This window comes from Mustela nigripes, chromosome 4 (assembly GCF_022355385.1).
Source record: "Mustela nigripes isolate SB6536 chromosome 4, MUSNIG.SB6536, whole genome shotgun sequence".
NCBI classification, from domain to species: domain Eukaryota; kingdom Metazoa; phylum Chordata; class Mammalia; order Carnivora; family Mustelidae; genus Mustela; species Mustela nigripes.
In genome coordinates, this window is record NC_081560.1 from 69,257,587 (window position 1) to 69,277,387 (window position 19,801).

At 43.1% G+C, this 19,801-nt stretch overlaps 1 protein-coding gene across 1 annotated transcript in view; it reads right to left on the minus strand.

Annotated features, from left to right (window-relative positions):
- Window positions 1-4,020: 4,020 nt before the first annotated feature.
- COL1A2 (collagen type I alpha 2 chain) overlaps window positions 4,021-19,801 on the minus strand; it is a 35,648-nt gene continuing 19,867 nt past the window's right edge. Inside the window, exons 30-52 of the mRNA XM_059396839.1 lie at window positions 18,814-18,858; window positions 17,445-17,543; window positions 16,175-16,282; window positions 15,430-15,483; window positions 14,450-14,503; window positions 13,717-13,770; window positions 13,564-13,617; window positions 13,360-13,467; window positions 12,920-12,973; window positions 11,997-12,050; window positions 10,856-11,017; window positions 10,149-10,256; window positions 9,379-9,486; window positions 8,970-9,023; window positions 8,775-8,882; window positions 8,563-8,616; window positions 8,072-8,179; window positions 7,563-7,616; window positions 7,332-7,439; window positions 6,761-7,019; window positions 6,168-6,352; window positions 5,230-5,472; window positions 4,021-4,508 (exon numbers count right to left, since the gene is read on the minus strand). Coding sequence (XP_059252822.1) covers window positions 4,362-4,508; window positions 5,230-5,472; window positions 6,168-6,352; window positions 6,761-7,019; window positions 7,332-7,439; window positions 7,563-7,616; window positions 8,072-8,179; window positions 8,563-8,616; window positions 8,775-8,882; window positions 8,970-9,023; window positions 9,379-9,486; window positions 10,149-10,256; window positions 10,856-11,017; window positions 11,997-12,050; window positions 12,920-12,973; window positions 13,360-13,467; window positions 13,564-13,617; window positions 13,717-13,770; window positions 14,450-14,503; window positions 15,430-15,483; window positions 16,175-16,282; window positions 17,445-17,543; window positions 18,814-18,858 — 2,382 coding nt within the window. The 3' untranslated portion in view covers window positions 4,021-4,361. The remainder of the gene's footprint in view (window positions 4,509-5,229; window positions 5,473-6,167; window positions 6,353-6,760; window positions 7,020-7,331; window positions 7,440-7,562; window positions 7,617-8,071; window positions 8,180-8,562; window positions 8,617-8,774; window positions 8,883-8,969; window positions 9,024-9,378; window positions 9,487-10,148; window positions 10,257-10,855; window positions 11,018-11,996; window positions 12,051-12,919; window positions 12,974-13,359; window positions 13,468-13,563; window positions 13,618-13,716; window positions 13,771-14,449; window positions 14,504-15,429; window positions 15,484-16,174; window positions 16,283-17,444; window positions 17,544-18,813; window positions 18,859-19,801) is intronic.

Genomic DNA, 19,801 nt, shown 5'->3' on the forward strand with positions numbered 1-19,801 from the left:
ATTATAAGGGCTCACATTTTTTACTGATGGGGAGGCATGCTCAAAATTGATTGATTACCAATTTGAAGAGTGGTGCTAATTGAATTTAAATTTTCGACTCTGTTCTCCCTACATTGGAGGGCCAAGGATAGGAGATTAACTCAAGAGGTGACTGGAAATTCTGGACCTAATGATGGTACGTAACATTTGCCCCCACTTCACGAAGCACAATCGCATCTGCCCCGTTCAGTCCTCCCGGTGGTTCCGTGGGCTAGAGGTAGAGCAGACGCGCTACTGGAAATCTCTGAGAGCAGGCATGTTCACCAAATTCTTACAGAACTTAAGAGACTTTCCCACGTGCCCTCGGCCAGTCGGTGGTAGAGGTGGTGCACATAAACTCAGCTGCTGACCACAAATTATGTGCTTATTTGGCCCAACAGCAGGGATAAGTCAATCGTTATGGGCTGTCGATGGCCTCAAAGCTGCTGTTACCACCACTCCCTGTGGACACCGAGTTGTTGAGTCCCTGGCTGATCCAGGCACGGGGACAGAAAGCACATTTTAGCTACTTGATCAGAGGGCCAGGAAGCCGAGCTAACAATTCAGCATTAGCTCTCTCCTGTTGGTACTGTAATACCAACATATTTCAAAACAGATAGAGGGCTCTGGAAGGGTTTAGATACATCTATGTACAAAAAAGATTTACAATGGGTTATTAAATGGGAGTTTTGAGGCTGGTTTCTCAGGAAGTGCCAACCACTCTTTCTCCCAAATTTCCCTTGGTGCCACTGTCAAAGGCGAAGTACTCATCCAGATGAACTGTTGTTCTGACCCAAAGTGACATTTCCAACTTTTCTTATATATAATCCAATTTCTGAACTTCTTTTTCAGTGATATTAAGTGGAATAGCAGAAAACAGTATTTTGGCTTTAAAGATAATAAATGGGTTCTGCATTGGTCAGGTGTCCTTGCTCTTTGCCAATGCATTAGCTGTATTGATTTTAGAATTTTAAATGACCCTTTTTACCAGACTTGATTAATGTCTCATCCTCCAGTCTTGGCTACCTGCTCCTTCCTTCTCTCATACGCAAGCTTCTTTCCTCTCAGACTGGCACAAGTTAGAGGTGGCCGACCTTCATGGGACCAGGGGTCAGGAAATGTCGTGAGCAGGGTCCCTCGGGCCTGGTGATTAGCCTCTACAGACAGGGGGCTGGTCGTGCAAGGGTCAAGCCTTCAGTGCTCAGCCCAGGTCCCGGGAACACTCACAGTGGACCTCCTGGCTTGGTAAGTACCAGATGGTTCTAATATGTGGCTTCCAGAGAAGAAACCTCTGGCCAGATAGAGGCTTTGGAAGTAAAATGAGCTCTCTGGCAAAAGCTACCCAGCAAAACCCAAATGTTACTGTTGCTGTATGAAGCTAGGTTCATTTTCTGTGATTCCTTCTCATTAATTGTGTCCTCTGCTATCCTCAGAGGACACTTTGTTTAATACTGTGTTCACACATTATTTTATTCTCTCCCTACAGCCGTACTATGGAACCCCCTAAGGGTACTGCCGCCTGGAATGTATAGCTTTGTGCACCCCTCCCTGGGGCCCCACATGTGGCCGGGTCACAGTAAGTGATGACTCAGGGGCTGGGTTTTTCCTTCTCTTACAGAAGGAAAGTGGGTGGGGGTTGGACCACACTTGCCCTGGAGATGTCCACTCCTCAGCCACGGTTGTTTTCACTTATTTGCTGCTTATTTCTTTTCATTATATCTTAAGGGTTAATTTGTTGTAAATGATGGTGATATTAGAGCATTAGAGCAAATTTGGAAAATTTGGGCATAAAAGTCGTTCCTATCATTCCTCCATGAATGCCTACTCTTAGCATTTTGATCTGCATGTTTGATAGATTTCTAATGACAGTGTACTTGAATGTGATATTTTAAAGATTATAACATTCCATTCTAAGCGTGTTTTTTGTTTAATCATCCTCATAAATTTTATTGAGATATCAAGATAGATTTCACTCTTTTCCTATTGCTGTCTATTGGACATACCATTATTTATTCCTTTTTAATATTGATTGGATATACCATCATTTATTTCCTCATTGTTATTTATCAGATATGCAGGTATATACTTATCAGATATACAATATATATTGTTTTTTGAACTATTTTCCTGTAATCCCACACTCAGGATTAAGTGATTATTAATGCATGTTGGCTTAAGAAGTCTGCCTGTTTGGATTCAGTTGGCAAAGCATTATTAACATCTAGTGTAGTGTTTGGCTCTCAGCTTGTACTCAGGAAATTATTTCTTCCTTCTTCACTTTAGCCTTCTTTAAGCTAGCTTTCTTGGACTGTGGACCTGAGGGCATAACAGACTGAAAAAACCCAGAGATTTCTAACTGGTTATCATATAAGTTTGCTCTGGCCATTTCAGTTCTTTTGTTGGGAGCACTCATATTCTGATTATTTGTGTCATTTGGTCAGGAATATTGCTTAATTCTTGCCAGATACAAACTGTTAGAACTTTGAAGGGCTGTGGAAATCATTGTGTCTAGTGGTTTCCCAGTGGATGGATGTACAACACAATTTTGCAAGGTGCATAAGAATATGGATTCCTTACTAAATCGTAATTTGTTGGTTGAGAACTGGGAATCTGCATGTTTAAAAGCATCCCTGTGTTCCGATTCACAGACCATAATCTGAAGTTACCATTTGGTTAGTAGACCTTGCTGGCTTTTTAGAGCTGATGTTAGGTTTTCACTATGTTCAGTCTTTTGCTTTTGAAATTAATTGAATCTTGAGATGACTTACTTCAGGAGGCAAATATTATAATCACAATTATGTTCTGCAACAGGAAATAAGCTCTAAATGAATCTTAACATTTTACTTGACACATTACTATGTTTAAGTGTATTAAAGATGTCATTGAAAGGTGCAGGGGAGGAAAATGAACTTGATTTGGCAGGTAGGTGTTCATGGTACTATTATCCACAGCTGTCTCTGCTGATTGACGGCACACACATTACCTCCTCACAGGCATTGTACTCACTTGCATCAGATTTAAGTGTATGGCATTGTTACTGAATATTTGAAACTGTTTTAGTTAATAGTATTAATTGTACATAGACCAACTTTCAGCCACTGTTTCAAAGGGCTTAATAGATAACAAACCAGAAGGTTCTGTGGATCTCCACATGAAATAAACTTAGGTCTGCAATACCATTTGCTTAAGTCTTAGTATTTTGAGTAAGGCAAATGTTTTATAGTTCAGAGAGGGAATCTCCCCCCATTTTATAGGTAGGGAACTGAGACACAGAAAGGTGAAGTGGTTGAGGTCACTCAGCCACAATTGTAGTCACAACTGAAGTTCAGATCTCCTGGGTCCGTCTTCTCTGCTCTTTCTACTGTACCAAATTGCCTTTTTTGCATAGAGAAACAGTCTAATGGCTGGTAGAGATGCTATAATCCATTATTTATATTACAAAGAGCATTGAAGCAAGGAATTCTACTCAGTATTTTCTTTTGGAAAACCAAACATGCTTTATTTCATTTTTTTCACAATTTATTTAAACATCTCACATATACAAAATAGTGTGTACAATTTAATTTTTCTGCTTGTCTGAGAAACAAGGCTTCTTTTTGGTACCACGGGAGAGGATGAAAATGAGACTGGCAAAGAACAAATGCTGAATTTAAAGAAGAGGACAAGGTTGGGCAAGTAATCTGCATACTTTTATTTGGGAGCAAGATGTAAAATACTGATGCTAAATCAGATGAAAAAAGAATACACAATACAACTCATTACAGAGGATTATTTCTTCTCAAATTCTTCTAGCACCATCAACGGTCTTCAAGTATCTGAAATACTATTAGCACCTTTGTATTCTGAACAAAACAAAACAAGTACCTCAGCTCATCTCCGTCTAGGTCAGCACCTAATGATGTGGATCACACTCACAGGACAGTGTTTTGAGGTAGTTTCAAACCTTTGGAAGTTTGGGTTTTTAACTTCCCTCTGTGGAAGATATTCAAAAGCCACAAGTGGTGCAAATGTTCATGGTTTTTATTTTTCAGTTTTTATTTTGGTTTTCTTACAAAGGTTGACATTTTCCACAACAGGTTGTAAGAGTGCTGAAAAAAAAATTCCAAATCTTTCTTTTGGGGTGGGGTGGGGTGGGGTGGGGTGGGGGAGGGAATGAATGAAATCATATTGCACTATGCTCTGATCGATCCTCCTCCTTCTCTTTTGCCCACAATTTAAGCAAGTAGATGTGCAGAGGAAATGGAAGGACTCAGTTCTCAGTTAAGAAAAGAAGAAAAAGAAATGGCAAAGAGAGAAAGTTTTTTCAGATTTCTTTTCTTTTTTTTAATTTAGGTTGAGTTCATTTATTTGAAACAGACTGGGCCAACGTCCACCCTGAATTCTTGGTCGGCATCACCGATGTCCAAAGGTGCAATATCAAGGATAGGCAGACGGGATGGCTTATTTGTTTTGTATTCAAAGATTGTCTTTCCCCATTCATTCGTCTTTTTCTGTTTGAAAAGGAAAAAAACATGTGTATGAATATATAAAAAATATGTATATATATGTAGATGTGTTTATGTAACATATTTTTATATATACACATGTGTATATATATAAATATGTGTGTGTGTATTTATATAAATAATGTAGCACTACAGAGATAGTTAAAAACCACTTTGGGGCGTGTTCATTATGAAGTGTGTCCCAGATCACCATGTTCATCTTTGAAACAGAAGCATCAGGGGTGTCTTTACATATTCCAAGTAGGTTTATTGCTACAGTATCATTTTTGAGGGGTGTGTGTCTCGTAGGGAGAGCTGGGTGGGTGTGTTGTGAGTAAATTTTCATTTTTCTTCAATGTATAGCATAGTATAGAAACAAATTATATGCAGACAATACTATTAACTCAAATAACGTGCATATCACTATAAATTATACCTTGGGACCTTTTAACCTCAAGTAATTTTAAGTTCCAGGAAGCCCTCATCATTTAACCAACTCATGTTTAAAGAAAAACTGCTAATGCACAGCCATGGTATGTAGTTCAGCATTTCAGAGAATTTCCGAAGGCAAGATCCGATAAGAATTCCCCTGGAATTGCCATCTGAATTTAAATAAATACACTTATGAAAATGGATTGAATAAGGTAGGTCTCTCATTCACCTGTTCATGCAGTGGTCTGAGCTAGAACTGCAGCCCCCCCTTTCCCCAGATGTTGCTATGACTTACAGAGCAGCCGTCCACAAGCACAGTGTAGGTGAACCTGCTGTTGCCCTGGGCAACCAGTTCAACGTCATTGGAGCCTTGCAGAACAACAGCCTTTTTCAGGTCGCCAGTCTCCGCATCCATGTAGGCAATGCTGTTCTTGCAGTGGTAGGTGATGTTCTGAGAGGCATGGTTGGCCAGGAGGCGCATGAAGGCGAGTTGAGTGGCCATTTCCTTGGTGGTTACTCCTTCAGTGTTATACTCAAACTACAGATAATAAGAAATGCTAGTTAAGTGGAGAGGGACTCAGCTACTAAGAGTCAAAAAAGAGATGGGGGAGAAAAAGGCTGCTGTAGGGAGAAATGATGGACTCAGATCTGAACCTTGGGGAAAGGATGCTTCTACAAAGGAAACTCAATTCCCTTGTCTGTGCAATATTAGTTCCCTAGAAGGAACACAGCAACTACCAGGCTGAGGCAAGATGATCTCAAAAAGGCACCTGTTTTAGATAAGCCTTTAGCCTTTATGTGTATGTTTCTTCTTTAGAATAAGGGAGCAAGGAGATAGAGTCAGACCTCTTTCTTTTTCTGATTCCCACCAGTAGGCATTCAATAAAGTTGGTGAAGACATTTGACTAAAAATTCAGAAGAGCACATGTCCTGAGACTACACAGGCATGGGCATATGTAGTGTGCGGGCTGGCACTGCCTCATGCTGAATGGCATTAGTTTCTCCAGTGATTATCAGGTAAGTCCAATTTAAATAATATCTCTAGATTGTCTGGGATATGTCCAGTCACTCCATCTTTAGTGTGCAGTCCAGCACAGAACCAAAACCCAAGAAGAGAGCAGGTTCTTTTTAATAACCCCATTTTGGTAAAGGATTAAAGTGCAGATAATTAAACAATGAACAACTTTAATATTCTTTAGTTAGGAGAGAAGGAGTGTTTGTAAGTTTCCTCACCTGGGTACCACCATTGATAGTTTCTCCTAACCAGGTATGCTTCCTGACCTTGGAATTTCTGTACCAGTTCTTGACTGGGATGTTTTCAGGTTGAGCCTGGATGCAGGTTTCACCAGTAGAGAAATCACAGTATACTTTGATAGCATCCATAGTGCATCCTTGGTTAGGGTCAATCCAGTAGTAACCTTTAAAAAAAAAAAAAAACCAAAAACCCAGCTCAGAAAGCCTCTCCTTGACTAGAGCATAGGTTCTAATGATTAGTAGAGAAAGATTTTAATTCCCATAAGTAACACTGTGTACCCCACATTTAAGAGGAAGAGGATGGCTATTTTTAGGATTAGATAGTTCCTCCTCTCCTCTGCTCCATGAAAAATCAAATCAGAGTGTATTATCACAAAAAAGGCAAAAATATATATGAAGAGGAGCCTGGGACTAGATGCTGGCTGGGAGAGGAAAAGGCCTTATTAATTAGGTATGATTCCAGATAATGCAAGTTTTACCCCCAAATTTTTCACTGTAAATGTCCATGGGAATGGACTTCGCAAAGCCCAGCTTGTGAGAAGGGCTGGTCCGGCTTGGACATCCTGACTTACCGCTGCTCCACTCTGGGTGGCTGAGTCTCAAGTCACGGCATGTGCGAGCTGGGTTCTTCCTTGAGCCTTCAGGGGTAAGAAGGGTCTCGATCTGGTTGTTGAGGGATTTCAGAGTAGCATCAACTTCATAATCCTTGGGTCTGAGAGAAGGTGGTGAGCGAGGCTGGTCAGCCCTGTAGAAGTCCCCTTCGTAACCAAAGTCATAGCCACCACCGCTTGGGCCGGGAGGGCCAGGAGGACCGGGGGGACCAGGAGGGCCCTGCAAAGGTGAGAGCAAGAAAGAGGAGGTTTCATATTTGGTCACAATGAGAGATATCAGTGACAGCAAATTTTCAGCTGAGTATTACACACAAGCACATTCTAGTAAGTAAAAAAGAGTAACTTGATCCCAGGCATACTTGCAGGGACTGTACAGCTCCTTCTGTATGATCTTTACACAGTTTAGAACTAAACATATGGAAGAGGGGGGGGGAATTACTTCAATGTGTGGTCACAGCCGTCTTGGGCTAGTCTGAAGAGAATATTTCTCAGGCCCGTGATGCTCTTTATTATTTCATGGAACAGTACTTACAGCAGGACCTTGGCTCCCCTGAGAGCCACGGATGCCAGCAGGTCCGACTGTACCAGGATGTCCAGTGCGGCCGTCTTTGCCAGCGGGGCCGGAAGGACCAGCAGGGCCCTAGGGAAGAAGGACACCAAGTCTGAGTGAGTCAGTAAAAACCCCACAAGGAAGGAGAAGCCTGGGCCTCCCTCCCTGCCATAAGCTCCTTTTCAGAGACCAAGGTCTTTTAGGTTGACCTACCCTAGGACCGGCAGGACCCACAGAACCAGGTGCACCTTGATCGCCATGTTGACCCTTGAAAGAGAGGACAGGAAAAATCACACTTTCAGAACACTTGCCGACAAACAGATTTTTTTTTTAATTGAATGGAAAACTTTAGTTTCAATGGACTCTGAATTGAGAAAATTGAAAATGTAAAATGGGGCTCTTTTCTCCCATTATGTCTATTATATTCAATTATATTTTTTCTACAAGCTATTTCAGCTGTGCCATATTAGTCATTCCTCTAATTATATTTATTTTAAGTGGGGTTGAAGGACATTGTTGCCAGGAGATTTTAATATATGTATATTTCAATCTCCCTTAACCCGCACCTTTCTGTGTTGGGATGAAATAGCATTATCTCTGTGAGATGAAGTCAGCCAGAGAATGGGAAGTGAATAGGAGTTCATTTTAGAGCAAGAGCAGTGAAAATTTGAGGAAGATCATCTAAGACCCGTATACATGCAGGAAGGGCGCACTTTACTTACAGCAAGACCAGGAAGACCTTGCAGTCCATTGTGTCCCTTTAAGCCAGGAAGACCTCTGGGCCCCTTGTCACCAGGCTCTCCCTTATCACCTCGAACGCCTTGTGGGCCCTGCAAAGAAAAAGGCGCACAGAGACAATTTACCTTCCTTTGAAAATGACACTTTCCCACAAACATTGCTTAATCTGTTTACAGAGCGAACTCAAGACATGCGGAGGGTTGAGAACCACATGGGTGTTTAGAGCCATCCATTCCCCTGATCTGCTTTAGTTGAGCCCTCCCTTAAGTGGCTGGATTTCTGTGATTATTTAATACAAACAGGCAGAGGAGATCTGGAATAGAAGAGACTTAGAAGCTAGTTGTAGCAATTCTCTACATGGACTGAATTTTTTGAAAAATATGAAGTCTAGCCTATACATTATTTTTTTCATGGACAGTCTGGACTGAGTTTCCTTAAATGTTAATCTGTGAAGAAATCTTCACCATGTACTTACACTAGGACCTCTTGGACCAGCAGCACCGACAGGACCCACAGAACCAGCAGGACCCTGCAAATTGGAGAAGCAAAACCAAACGGGTCAGCCAAGCCCAATCCCACCCACCACCCTCCTCCCCCGGCTAAAGCCCCACAGTTCCCGAGTGTGGGGAGGTCAGAGTGAAGCCTCCAAGGAGGAGAGCACAAAGGGACTGGTATTTACAAACTTACAGGTTCACCACGGTTTCCATGTTTGCCAGTGGGACCCACAGGGCCATGAGGACCAGGTGCGCCCACAGCGCCAACGGGACCAATGTTGCCAGGGTAACCGCGCTCTCCCTACCAGAGGCAAAGTGAAGTTTAGTATCCAGCTGGCCTGGATTCTAGTCACTTTTAAATTGGAGAAAGACAAAGAGGTGTGCTGACCTTGTGTCCAGGTTGACCGTCGCGGCCTGGGGGACCATCGTTCCCAGGGTTGCCCTGTGAAGATACCACACCAGTTAAGGTGCTCAGAGAGGCTCTTTACCTCACCAGCCCCTAGAGTTCAGCTCCCCTGTCTTCATCCCTCCCAGCCTGTCAGACCGACAGTTGGGACTGCCAGTTAGAACTTGCCAGGCTCGTTTTCTGAGACGTGTTTTAAAGAGCCATCCCCCATCCCCTGGCCCAAGTAATTTTTCATATTTTCAATAGCAGGAATGGTCAGGACACAGATGTCATGGAGAAACAGACCGTCTTGTTCAGAGACTTGGAACAAGAGGAACTCAGCTGAGGACATGAAGCTGTGCACAGTGGAACACAGCTGGGTTTGATTGTCCAGACCACGTGTTAGACTCACATCACGACCAGCTTCACCAGGAGCGCCGTTGACTCCAGGTGCGCCCACAGCCCCAGGGGGACCACGAGCCCCAGGTGGACCAGCGATGCCGAGAGGTCCAGGTTCACCCTAGAGGCAAAGAAGACGAAACATTCCTCTTGTTGGACTGAGTGCAAATCTCACCCTCCCAGCACAATCCCGGCTAGGAGATACCAGCTGGAAAAGAGAAAGTGCAGTGAGGGAATGGGCCACAGAATGGCAAGAAGCATCATTCGTGTTCTCCTCGCCCTCCACACTCAGATGGCCAGCTTTGTGTAATTTTGGAATGTTGTCCCATACTAGGTGAGCCTGGTTGCATCTGATATCGCCAAAGAAATGAATTCACAAAGTTGAGAGAGTTTATGGAGATGAGAGGATTCCTAGTTGCTGTCATGTATCAGATTTAATGGAATGATTCAGAACTTCAGAGTTTCAGTCTTCCTACAGGATAAATGATGCCAGCATTTCATGCTGCAGAGGAGTAAATGCAATTAGAGCTTATATAGTTCTTAAGCATGTAAAAAGAAGAAAAATCATTCTGCATAATGTTAAGCTGTATCTTTATAGCGTGTGTCTAAGGAAGGTGGTATTAAAGCTTCTCAGATAAGTGACATGTGATCTGTATAAAGAAAATGCCATGAATAAAAAATCTTAAGTGGAGTTATTCAGTGATCAATCTGTCACATCTGAAGTGGCAGCTTTTAAAATCTTTTATTATGTTAATGAGAAGAAGAATGGTGTCAAACACTCACCACAGATCCAGAAACACCTGGTAGACCACGTTCACCTCGAGAGCCTGGGAGACCCAGAATGCCAGGAGCACCAAGGAGCCCTTGAGGACCTGGGGTGCCAGGAGGGCCCTGAAAAAGAGGAAAGATACTATCACTGGGGAGCCATGAGGTGGTAATACAGTTTGGCTTGGCAAGTATATTTCTTTGTACCTGGTTCCTCCCTGAGACCAATGGGACAAGAGTGAAAAATGTGACCGAGATTAACGAAGCCACCCGGGGTAGAGCAATGGACTTTTTACAGAATCTATGCCAAGAAGCAAGTTTTGACCTTGGCCTCTAACTGAACCCAGTCTCGTAAAGGCACATTTCCGAGTAACGATAATACCAGACGTGGCGTGTTTAAGACATCAGTAGCTTACGGAGATTGATTCGTTTACAATAGGATGGCCATGGCAGTGGGATTCTGCTCTAATCCCAGGACCAGTGAGGTGCCATTCTGATCAAACAGTGAGTTCCTTCATTTATCGTCATCCCCGTCTAGTGCCTTCTAAGCAACTGCCAGAGCTCTGACAGCTCAGTATGTGCTGGACAGATTTCCTGGCTCGACTGAGCTCTCCATGAAAGCCTACCGTACTCATCAACAGATATACGCCACCTGAAGATCTGTGTAAAGGCTTTACTGCAATTCAGTACGAGGTATTACCAGAGAAGAGCTTAAAATCACTTACGGCGGTACCAGGCTCTCCAGAGGGACCCTTCTCGCCGGCAAAGCCGGGGGGACCATGTGCACCGGTTTCTCCCGTTCGGCCTACTGGACCTTGGTCACCCCGAGGCCCACGGAGTCCTTCTTTACCAGCAGCACCAGGGGGACCAGGAGGGCCAGTGATACCCTGTGAGCAAATGACTGAGTCATTTATTCTGTTAATGGTTGCCGACCCAGGAGAGAGATGCTGAGGTTCTAGAGAGGAAGATGCAAATAGATGAAAGCAACAAAATGATATCCTGGCCATTCCGGGGCCCTGCTGAGGCTCTGTCACATTCCCTCTAATGGAGAGAGGCAACTCCCTGTCCTCCTCCTCCCAAGGCTGTGAGAAGGTGACTAATTGCGTTCGAGGCTGCGGCAGATGTCTGTGAGGAGAAGAAATGCTGTGCTACCAGGCCCCTGGCATCTTGGAATGAGAACTCTGGAGAGTGAGATGAGTGGGTCCTAAATGAATGGGACTTTGGGTTTGGGAGGACTCTGCTCATTTCTTTTTGAAGAAAACCAATACTGGCATTTTGTTGATAATTGAGGAATCAGATATGCTCTCAACTAGGTTTAATTAAATGCCTACAGGGAATGAAGATTTTTCTGTTATGAACCTGTAAAAGGATTCCAAGAAATCAACATCTTTGCTATTTTTTTTCCCTGAAACCTTAACCGGAAGACTTAATCCTTGGTAATTAATTAAATTCTCTTGAGTCCTGACAGGAGAGTCTGAATCAGAATTAAATTAGAGGCCAAACCACCTTTAAATTCAGGAACAATTATACCTTAACAACGGAGGCAGAATGTTGGCCATAAAGGGTAATTAGATATAGAAATATCTGATATGTGACTAAAACTGTTCTGTTTTTTTAATTTTTAACGAAGAGACCATGCCCCTAAAAGGGGACTTGTGTTCACATGAATAAAAGCCTCTTAAGCTAATCTTATAAAATATAATCTGTGATGGTTTTGCCTTAATGTTTCAGGAAAACTGATTTCAGACCAGAAAAGTAATAGCAAAATATTAGTAGCAGGTTTCCAGAGAGTTTCTTGTCAGTTTCTTACTAGAAACAAGGCCTTTTGGCTAGAGTATATGACATATTTTGAAGTGATTTACTTACAGAGGGCCCAGGAGGACCAGTCCGTCCAGCAGCACCAGGGAAGCCAGTAGCGCCCTAAGAAGCAAGCACATTCAAGTTCTACAATCAACACCAACTCTAGGGATCTGGGTAAGATGGAAATCTCTCCTCTGGCCAAGCCTTAATACACGTGACCGAGGACGGACCAAGGAGCACGTAGGGCAGCCTCATACAGGGTATTATTTAACAAGGACTCCGAAGACATCCATGTCTGCACCTCCCTCCAGCAACACGCCCCTGTTGCAACACCCATATTTTGCATTAAGGCTCTGATGGTCCTTTTTGAAATGCTACCATATAACCTGACGCTTCTAAGAACAAGAAGACAAGACACCACGCCATTATTACACATTGATGTGTAATGTCTTATACCACGCTATCTTAACCACCTGGCTGGGTACGAAAGAAATGAACACTGGAGAAGTACTTTTGTTTCCAGAGGAAGGTACAAGAACAGACCCAAGAGTATTAACTATGGTCCAGTGAGAGCAGGAAAGAGTGAGTGCGGCTCATTCCTAGGGAGGTTCGGGTCCTGAAGGAGTCAGTGTAACAGCACTGGGCAGGTCAGAGAAAGGGCATGGTCAGGCAGGAGAAGGGGGGCATCAGCAAAAGGACAGGGGGTACCAGAGAAATTATTTTTAACCATTTCACAATTCAACAACCTGGGGTTAACTTTGGTTATCACCTTAGGTGAGGCGGTAGCAACATGCACTACATGAGTTCCAGTTGGGATTAGTAACCCACGATCTAACTTCAGTATCAGAATTCCTCTGAAAAAAAGTGAACCTGGATCTCAAGAGTCTCCTGAGTATAGTTCAGAATTAACCAAAAATCTCCAAACTTTCAAGTTGTTTTTAATAGATTCTAAAGAAAGACATGTTATCAGAGTCCCTTGAAATACTCACAGGGGGACCACCATCACCACGACTTCCAGCAGGACCAGGGGGACCATTTGGACCCTAAATGGAAACAAACCAGAAAGACATGGGGTGTGGTCACAAGACATTTCCTATAAATGTTGCTTTTTTTCTTCAAAGGTAATCATTCCCATGTCTATTAGAGACCAATTCAGAAATTAAAAATGATGATCATCTGTGTCATGAAATAAATGTCCTTGCTTCAGTTCGACCACCCTCATGGGTTATACTAAAGAAGTAAGAGGAGATGATGTTTATGAAACTTCACAAAGTATAAAGTGGAATGCCAACATTAGTTCTTATTTTTTAAATCATCTTCTATCCAGTATGTCCCTGGTACACAGCAGGGACTTGATTGACCTATGCTGAATTGTAAGAGTTCACGGGTAATGACACAGGCCATGTCGACTACAGTGAACTCAACTTACAGAGGGGCCAGCGGATCCGACAGGGCCTGTGGGACCAACAGGACCGTTTTCACCCTTGGGCCCTTTGGTTCCTCGCTCTCCTTTAGCTCCAGGTTGACCAGCAGCACCCTGTGAGAGAGGAAGAGTTGTGTCCAGGCGTCCCAGCTCACTCTACTCGCCAGCTTGAGGAGGTTTTCACATTAAGTTGCGTCCTAGCATACTCACAGCAGGACCGGCAAATCCATTGGGGCCAGCGGGACCGACCTCACCACGTTCACCCTGGGTGGGGGGAAGGGAGATTAAGAATGGTGCAGCAGTCTTAGGTTCATTAGGGTCGAAAAGTTATGAGTGTCCCGGATGACCCAGGTTTCCACTTACAGGGCTGCCTCGGGGACCAGCAGGACCAGCAGGACCAGCAGGACCGGCTTCACCCTATAATGGGACCAAAGAGGAGTTTGTCACATCCGTGCTCCCAGAGGCCGTAAGGAGAGGGACCGGTGGTGGAGAGCAGAACTTGCAGTTGTGTCCGAAGAGAAAACCAATGCGCATCTCAGGGAGTAAAATAAAATGGATTCTTACTGTGCTTCATATTGTATTCATTTTGGGGGGGAAGTGGTATTGGTCATAAAAACACTATAAATCAGTGCCCACAATATGAGGAGGAGGACATTTTAATTTTTAGATGGACACAGAGCTGATCTATTTGCTGCAATCTGTGCAGTACAATAAATAAGGTCTATTTTAAGTGGACCGTTCGATGTGAAATGGGCACACTATGTATTTTATTGATTTTTTACAATTGAAGGCTTTGAGGAGGCTCAGCGCATTAGGATATTGTTAATGGGCAATGGGGAAAGTCTTTAAAACAAATGATAGGGATTAAAGTATAGATCAGATAGCTGGCACATGTAGAGGAAGGGAAAGAGAACTTTAAACACACAGCATTTGTTTCCTGCGGCCCCATCACAACAGATAGGTTTTTAAATAAGTAGGCTCTACACCAAGCCTTAAAAATGAGTTGCGGGGGCTCTCTAGGGTGGGGGCAGGCAGCAAACCTGCCGAAGCTGCTAGTGGCTCCCAGAGCCGTGACTCCATGAGAATGCATGCTTACCCGGTCACCAGTGGCTCCCGCGGGACCAGGGGCACCTACAGCACCAGGAGCACCCTAGCACCGAAAAGAAACATATCTTATTAATTACACCCCTAGGCCATCAAAGGTGACCCCTGCCATTTCCCCTCTCTGTGCTCAGACCGTGACCGAATGCTGTCACTGCACACTCGGGATGGACATGGAGAAAGCTTTTGATGCACTTCAGTTCTAATTATCAAAACCATTAGAAGCAGCTCTCGGGAGGAAAGCACCCCAGTGATCAAGGTGACAGGAATGTGGAAGTCAAGGGCATGTTAGGAATTGGAGAGATCTGAACTCGCTGCTCTTGGCAGGCTTCCTGGAGAGCAGCCAATGAGCAGCCTTGTTTGAAACCACCAGGGCTAGGGGATTCAGAGAAAGGACGACTTTCAGTGTGCCAGAGGGAGGTGTCAGCTCTGAGGGAGTGAGGTGAAGAACCACAGCCAGTGGCCTGGAAGAGCCACGTTGCCAACTCTCCAGGGAGGGTTATTATCCCTCCATGGCATGATCTTTGGCCTCTCCATGGCATTAACAGCTAATCACGGGGGCTGCTCTTGGAGGGATAAATTCTTAGGACACATATTTGAATAAACGGCACCTTGGGTGAGGTTCTGGCTTCTTAAAATGCAGGTGTTACTGGTCTTTTTCCAAAGTCCTATAATAATCACTTAACGTTCTATTAAACCTAGAGCTTCTGGTGTAGAGTTTGTACTCAGTAGAGTTAACACTGAGGAAGGTAGAAAGTCATTCAGGTTATGCTTTTCAAAGGGATAACTTCTGTTCAGTCTTTCTTTTGGAATATGTTAAATGATCCTACTGTACATAGACCCAGGAAGGAAAGGAAGATTCTAACTAAACCCGGGTCCTCCTTTCGTAAGTTCTGGCTTGGAAAGCTGCTCAACTCAAACCGAATGAAGTGGAAACACAACAACAGTCTGAGTACAAACAACAACACTACTCACACGGGCACCATCTCGGCCTGGGTTACCAACTTCACCTCTGAGACCAGTTTCACCCTGAAAGTATAAAGCAAGAGCAACTTTTGGTTTTCCGGCCCAATTTTCGGATCAAAACGAATCCGCAGTGCTTTTACAGAAAATCCCACACACCTCTAGTCCTGTAACATTTAGTCACGTCTTGAGACCCTACCCTTCTTTAGGTTGTGGAATGAGGGGGAGAAAAAAACGTAAGGGAAAAATAATTCAGGGCCCTCTCCAGATTATCGTGAAATATATTCTTTTCTAATTTCCATACTCTCCCCTGCAGCATAATCAAGCAAGGTACACATTCACGTGGACAGAATTCTAAGGCGACATCACAATGGGCCTCGGTGCCCGATCGCTCTTACGGCGTAACTAATGCAGCAGCACGGCTGACAGCTGTTCAATATAGCGTCTTCCCATTAATTAGGGCAGGATGAGGCATTATTGTTAGTGGCATTAAAATGAGCCTCATGTATTACTCAACACCATCTGTTTGCGTGAAATTCCATGGTAGCAAGGAATTTTGCCAGATTAGTGAGTTTAGAAATGCGTAGGTGCTAGGTGGCAGAGGGAAATGTGTAGAGAGAGGTCTCAAAACTCTAGCAGACCACCTCCCAGGAACTGTTTAAAAAAAAAAACTAACAAAATACCAGGCAGCCCTGGGCGGCCTGCTTGGCTCGAGTTCCTCAACAGCACGAGTTAAGGTGCAACAGAGAGAGGGTACCTTTTCTCCCTTGCCTCCGGGGACGCCGGCAGCGCCCCTCTCTCCTGGGAGCCCGCCAGGACCAGACGGACCCGCCGTGCCCGGAGCACCCAGCACACCAGGCTCGCCCTGGAATCAAACACACGTGAAATCAATTATGTCAGCGGCAAGAAAAGAAAATGAAACTCGAACTCTTGAAGGATTCCAATTTCAACATTTAATAGGTCGCATTCTTGCCTGCTTAGAGACACAAAGGAGGGCCATTGAAAAGCAGGGAGGCTGTAACCGTGGGAGACGCGATTAATGACGGGGTGGCTGAAGAGAAGTGGGAGTGGGTGGCCGTGAGCTTTCTGTAACCTGCTCCCGGTCCTCTTCAGGCAGGCAGGCAGCCATGGAAAAGGGGAGGCCCGGACAATAGGACGCGCAGAGTGAAAAATGTTGGCCCACAAACCTTTCTCAAGGATAAGTCGCTCAGCCCACGCAGGCGATATGGAGAGAAACCTCGTCAGCTGGGGAGATGTTTACATTTCAATCTCCTAAAGAGCGGGGAGTACAAGCTCCCACTTTATATAAAGACCCTACAATTCCATGTACTTCAGACCTATTGACTAACTTCTAAGAGAAAACCGAGAGTACTGTCCTCTGGACCAGGTTTTCTTTCCCGTTTCCTCTCTCCCTCTTAGCTTTTTTTCTAATATCCTTCCACCTCTCCAAATAGCTTTTTTAATAATCTTTGCCCCCCCCCCCCCATAAGTGTCACTCCATCAGGAGTCACAGGAATTGCCTTCTCTTTACTGTGGTCAAAGTAATCCATTTTTTAGAAACGTGTCATTCCACCTATTTTAAAATGCAAACCAGATTCCGGTTTGAAACCCAGCTTGTCAAGCTTCTGTCTGGGAGATGAACGTATTGTCCAATACGTTCCTCATGAAAACTTAGACTACCTCTGGAAATTTTTCTCTCTGAAGTAGGAGAAGGTGAAACTTTGTTCTTAAAAATAGGGTCCAATTGTTTGCGATGTTTCTAGATTAAAATCCAAGTGTTCGGAGCACAATGATGTGAGAGTAAGAACCATACTAACTCATTCATGGCTGTAGAAGACTGGGACTTCCCTTCCTCTACACTAATTCAGGTCCACTGGAATCAGATTGTCATTTACTGAGATGGAAATCCTTACGGAGTAGGAAATTAGAAAAAAAAAACTGAAAAACAATTCATTTCCTGTTGTAAATGATCTCGTTACTCTAGAGCATACTGGGCCAAAGCAGCAATAGAGAACAGAAAATTTTACCTTATTTCCATCGGGCCCAGGAGGTCCAGAAGGACCTCGGCTTCCAATAGGACCAGAAGGACCAGCAGCACCACTTTCTCCAGGGGGCCCACGCTCCCCCTGCGAGAGAGAAAGAGAGAAAGAGAGAGAGAGAGAGAGAGAGAAATTAAACTGTTGCACTCTTCATCGCTTTCAGAGATTCCATTTTACACATCAGAGTTCTTACTTTTTAAGCCGTTGAATCCTGTTTCTGCCATTATAAAATTATAACTACTTTTCCTTAATTTCTCTACTAGCAAAATGAATGGATCTGAGGGTTGTGAAGGGGCGGGGGGGGGGGGGGGGGAGGTTGGGGTACCAGGTGGTGGGTATTGGAGAGGGCACAGATTGCATGGAGCACTGGGTGTGGTGCAAAAATAATGAATACTGTTATGCTGAAAATAAAAAATAAATTAAAAAAAATGAATGGAGGGGATAAGATAATCTCTAAAGTTTCATTCAGCTTTAATATTCGGGGGCTACAACTCCTAAATGTTTTTCTTCTAGAATATTCAAACTTGGAACTCGTTTTTTTTTTGTTTGTTTGTTTTTTTGTAATAGATCCATAGGTAAAAATAAATGCCAGTTATGCATGGTAGTCATAGGGAAAGACTGTGTCATTTTAGAAGAGCAATGCTAGGTGTAGATAGGATTAGATATACTCATACCCACCCTCCCTTTTGTAATCTTATGCATTAGCAGTGTAACAAAATATTTAACAGGATATACATGTGTATGTGTGTCTGCATGTGTATATCAATCTCTCTACCTGTCAATCTACATTTGTCCCAATTGCATGTCAGCCTCACCATGACAGGGTACTCCACGGGCCAGAATATTTAACATGTATGTAGTCCACATTGCAACTGTTTCAAAGGCCCTTGTTATAATTATGGTTGGGGCAGGCTCATCATTCCAGTTATTCTAATGACCACACACAAATTAAATCTATTTTTTTTAAATAAGAGCTGATTCATGATTTCTGCTTTAGACTTTGAACATCAATGCACATTGCAAAAGTGACTTAAAATCTTAGTAAGATATTACTTTTCCTTGGCTCAGTTTGAGCCACTTTCATAAATATAACTTGTCTATATAAATTACTGAATAGAATACATATATTAGCTCATTTATGTTTCTTAGAACTGTGTGGTTTGGGGCTGCAAAATAGGAGTAATTAAATTAAAAAGTCTACTTTCAATTTAGAAATCAAATGTTCTCTACAGATTATGTTGGAGTACAGAAGAGTGTCAGGAACTTGTTGCAAGATCAGTAGCTTTTAAGAGAAAGCACTACTCATTTTAAAAATACCTTGACTGAAGTTTATGAAAGTAAATTAAATAATACTTACTCTTGGGCCAGCAGGACCAGGGAGACCAAATTCACCAGGGAGACCCTAGGCAGAATATGATATAGAAATAAATCATGAAATGTATCTATGTTCTTGAAATCCATTTAGGATTAAGATATTTAGATAGCTTTTGAAATAGCTAAACAAAGCCAGCTAGGCTCTAGCTCCCTGAGTGTGTAAAAGTACAGCGCTATTAGGAACAAGAGAATTTTCAGTTGTATACGGACAGATACAAAAAGTGAGAATTCCACTGATATCAAGGATATTTCTATGCAAGAACCTGGTATCAGAAAATTTAAGTTTCCATTACTTAGCTTATTACTTTAAAACAATTTATCTCATTTTATAATATGATAAATAATGATGAACAATATCAGACATTGCCTATTTTTAGTTATATAACAGACTGCTTTCTTAATAGAAATGATCATATTCTGCACATTACCTAGTTAATCGTATACCCAAGTGTATCTCCTTTATTACTGACCAGCTGTCTCCTTAATGTGCCCCACTGTTGACAAAGGAGACCAGGCCACAGAATGTAACTGAATTGAGGCACATTCATCACAATTACCAGAGAAAATGACTCAGAACTCCTGCCCTGATTGTGGCTAGAAGTGTCATGTCTGAATGCCAAGAAAAACATTAAATGCAATTTTTCAGGGTCTAGTTTGGTGGAAAAGCAGTGCATTTACTTTTTCACTATGGGAAAGGAAATAATTTGCATGTTAACATTACCAAGAACAAGACAAAAAGTAAGGCTATTAAGCGGAATATTCATTGATATATTTTCCTTTCATAATGCAGTGTTTCATTCAGTCTTTAAAACAAAGGAGTTGTTATTCCAAGACAGTGCAAGTAACCGGGTTTATTCTCTCCAAAGTACCAATGTAAGTAGAACACTATCATTAACATATGAAATACGAAGTTTCTTTTTGCATATTATAATTGCAGTGCAGTCCTAGGTTCCCTGGGGTGGGGGGTCGAA